Source organism: Callospermophilus lateralis, chromosome 2 (genome assembly GCF_048772815.1).
Source record: "Callospermophilus lateralis isolate mCalLat2 chromosome 2, mCalLat2.hap1, whole genome shotgun sequence".
NCBI lineage: Eukaryota > Metazoa > Chordata > Mammalia > Rodentia > Sciuridae > Callospermophilus > Callospermophilus lateralis.
The window spans coordinates 35,819,684-35,821,951 of NC_135306.1; the positions used below are offsets into that span (position 1 = coordinate 35,819,684).

The window sequence follows — 2,268 nt, forward strand, 5'->3', positions numbered from 1 at the left end:
TCTGTTTGGCTATTCAGTGTCAGAATAACCCTGAATTTCCACCCACTGGGAGCCCAGGAGACTCTCAGTCTCACCCATCAGAGACTTCATTCCAGCCTCTGTTGGATACCTCCAATGACACACCAGCCCTGGATTTCCACCCATTCGGAGCGACCTTAGCCCAAGAGCTCTTCCTTCAGGGCCAAGCATAGACTGGAACGCTAAGAAGGAACCAAAAGGCCACCTTCCTCTCTTTCTCTCTCATTAAATTGTGAATAATAATGCATTTACTTATTCTCCCACTTAAAAAGTTGTTTAAATCCTTTGAAGAATCTTGCAAGGTAGTTTGGCTAGACAGCAGGCGGGACAGTCCAGTGCCTCTGGTGGTGAGGCCAGGGTCTTCCACTCGCCTGTCTTTTGGTCCAGCAAATACGCGTTTGGATTGATGGTGTAGTCCTTTGTCTGGACATCACTGGCTGTGGTGACACCCCCACATACAAACACCTTGTTGTCTCCAATGGAGCATATAGCATGGGACACATCCAAGGGACAGTTGTTGGGCAAGAGAGGCACCGAGGTGGTCGTCTTGTTGGCCTTTATCTTCTGCAGGTTGATTTCTACACTCTGCCGGTGGCTGTGCACACAAAGGATATTGTCCTGATGGAAAGAGAGCAGAGGCCGGTGGTTGAACTCAATGGGGAAAGTAATACACTGAACCACGTCCCCAGTGGTGGTGTCAAAGCAATCTACTACGCCAACCCGGGAGATGTAGCCTTTCACCAAGCACCGCCCAGTGACAATGTACAGGTTCCGGTCACCCTTGGTAATCACAGCTGTGCCATCCATAGGGATACTCATTTTCCCTGCCAGGCACCAACATTCCTTGCGCTCATCATAACGATAGATGTTGGAGACGTACCGCCTTGGAGCAATGCTTCCACCCACTGAGTATACTGTCCCCCCACAGGTCACCATGGTATGAAAGACAAGCCCAATGGGCAAATCAGGCAACTTGGTCCAGGAGTTGTCATCCATGTCATACCGCCAGGCTGTCTTCAGCCCTGAAATCTGCTCAGTGGTGCCACCAGAGATATAGATATAGCGACCAGCAGAAGTGGCACTTAGTGCTGCTGCCCGGTAGGGCATCTCTGAGAGCTTCAACCACAGGTTCTCCTGGATGATATAGGCAAACACTCCATCATTGAACTTGCCATGGGCCTTCTGACCACCAAGGATGACCACAGAATCAAGCAGGGCCCCTTTCCGCTGGTAGCTCAGCAGGCTGCATGGCCGCTCCTGCTTTCGATCCATCAGGACACTCTCAATCAGGGTCACATGGGCTGAGCTGTTCTCCATGCCCATCAGCTTGTTGCTGGCAAACATCAGTGTCTTGTTGGAGACAGCATTGAGATTGATATAATTGAAGAACTTCTTGAAATATTTCTCCCGCTCCTCTTTCCGGAAGTACACCCAATTGACAAGTGCACTGAGAGCCTGGTCCTCATTGAGCACATGAAGGTTTTCATCACGGAGTAGGCGGCCAAAGATGACAGGCGGGCAGCGCATGAAGTTCATGGAGCCCTCAGGACTGGCCCAGTAGTGGAAGTTGTCACGAATGCCAGAGTAGGCCAAGTCTGATACCTCTTTGAGCTCAAACAACTCGGCTAAGAAGAGGTAGCGCAAGCAATTGGCACGGCGGATAGACTTAATAAGGAAGTCATTGCAGTGGATCCGAAGGCGTGGTGTGTTGAAATACTGGGCTCCCCGGAGCAGTTCCTCCACGTTCTGTTCTGAGATCACCACCTTGCCACTGTAGAAGTAGTCCAGGAGCTGGTCCACTGTGGCTGGACTCAGGTAGTTGGGGTCAATGGTGATGAAGAGTTCATCGGTGGTTTTCATGTCATTGCTGGAGATGAGGCTCTTCACCAATGGAGAGACAGCTGCCAGTACATTCCGATGTGCAAAGAAGACATGGTGGTCCACGGTGAGGGCCATGTCCCAGTACTCTTTGCGTTTCCTTTGTTTGTTCAGGTTCTGCAGCACAAAGCTATTGTAGTTTTTCTCTGTGAATTCCAATTTCATGGTGATTCTTGCTGGCTGAGGCAGAAGATCAGCAGCAGGTACTGGAGAACAGACTTTCTCAGGCCTTTGGGATTCAGATCGATGTTTGTTTGCAGACCAGTTGAGCAGAGAGGAGTTGGGGGTGGGAGAGAGGATGATGTCACAGAGCAGATGAGGTCATCACAATGCAGGCCTCCTGAGGCCTTTCTCAGAGGCATAGAGCCTTTC

At 50.6% G+C, this 2,268-nt stretch overlaps 1 protein-coding gene across 1 annotated transcript; it reads right to left on the bottom strand.

Moving 5' to 3' along the window:
* Nucleotides 1-294: 294 nt before the first annotated feature.
* On the bottom strand, nt 295-2,061 carry Ccin (calicin). The gene has a single exon (XM_076843286.1). The coding sequence runs from the start codon at nt 2,059-2,061 to the stop codon at nt 295-297; it is 1,767 nt and encodes a 588-aa protein (XP_076699401.1).
* Nucleotides 2,062-2,268: the final 207 nt, after the last annotated feature.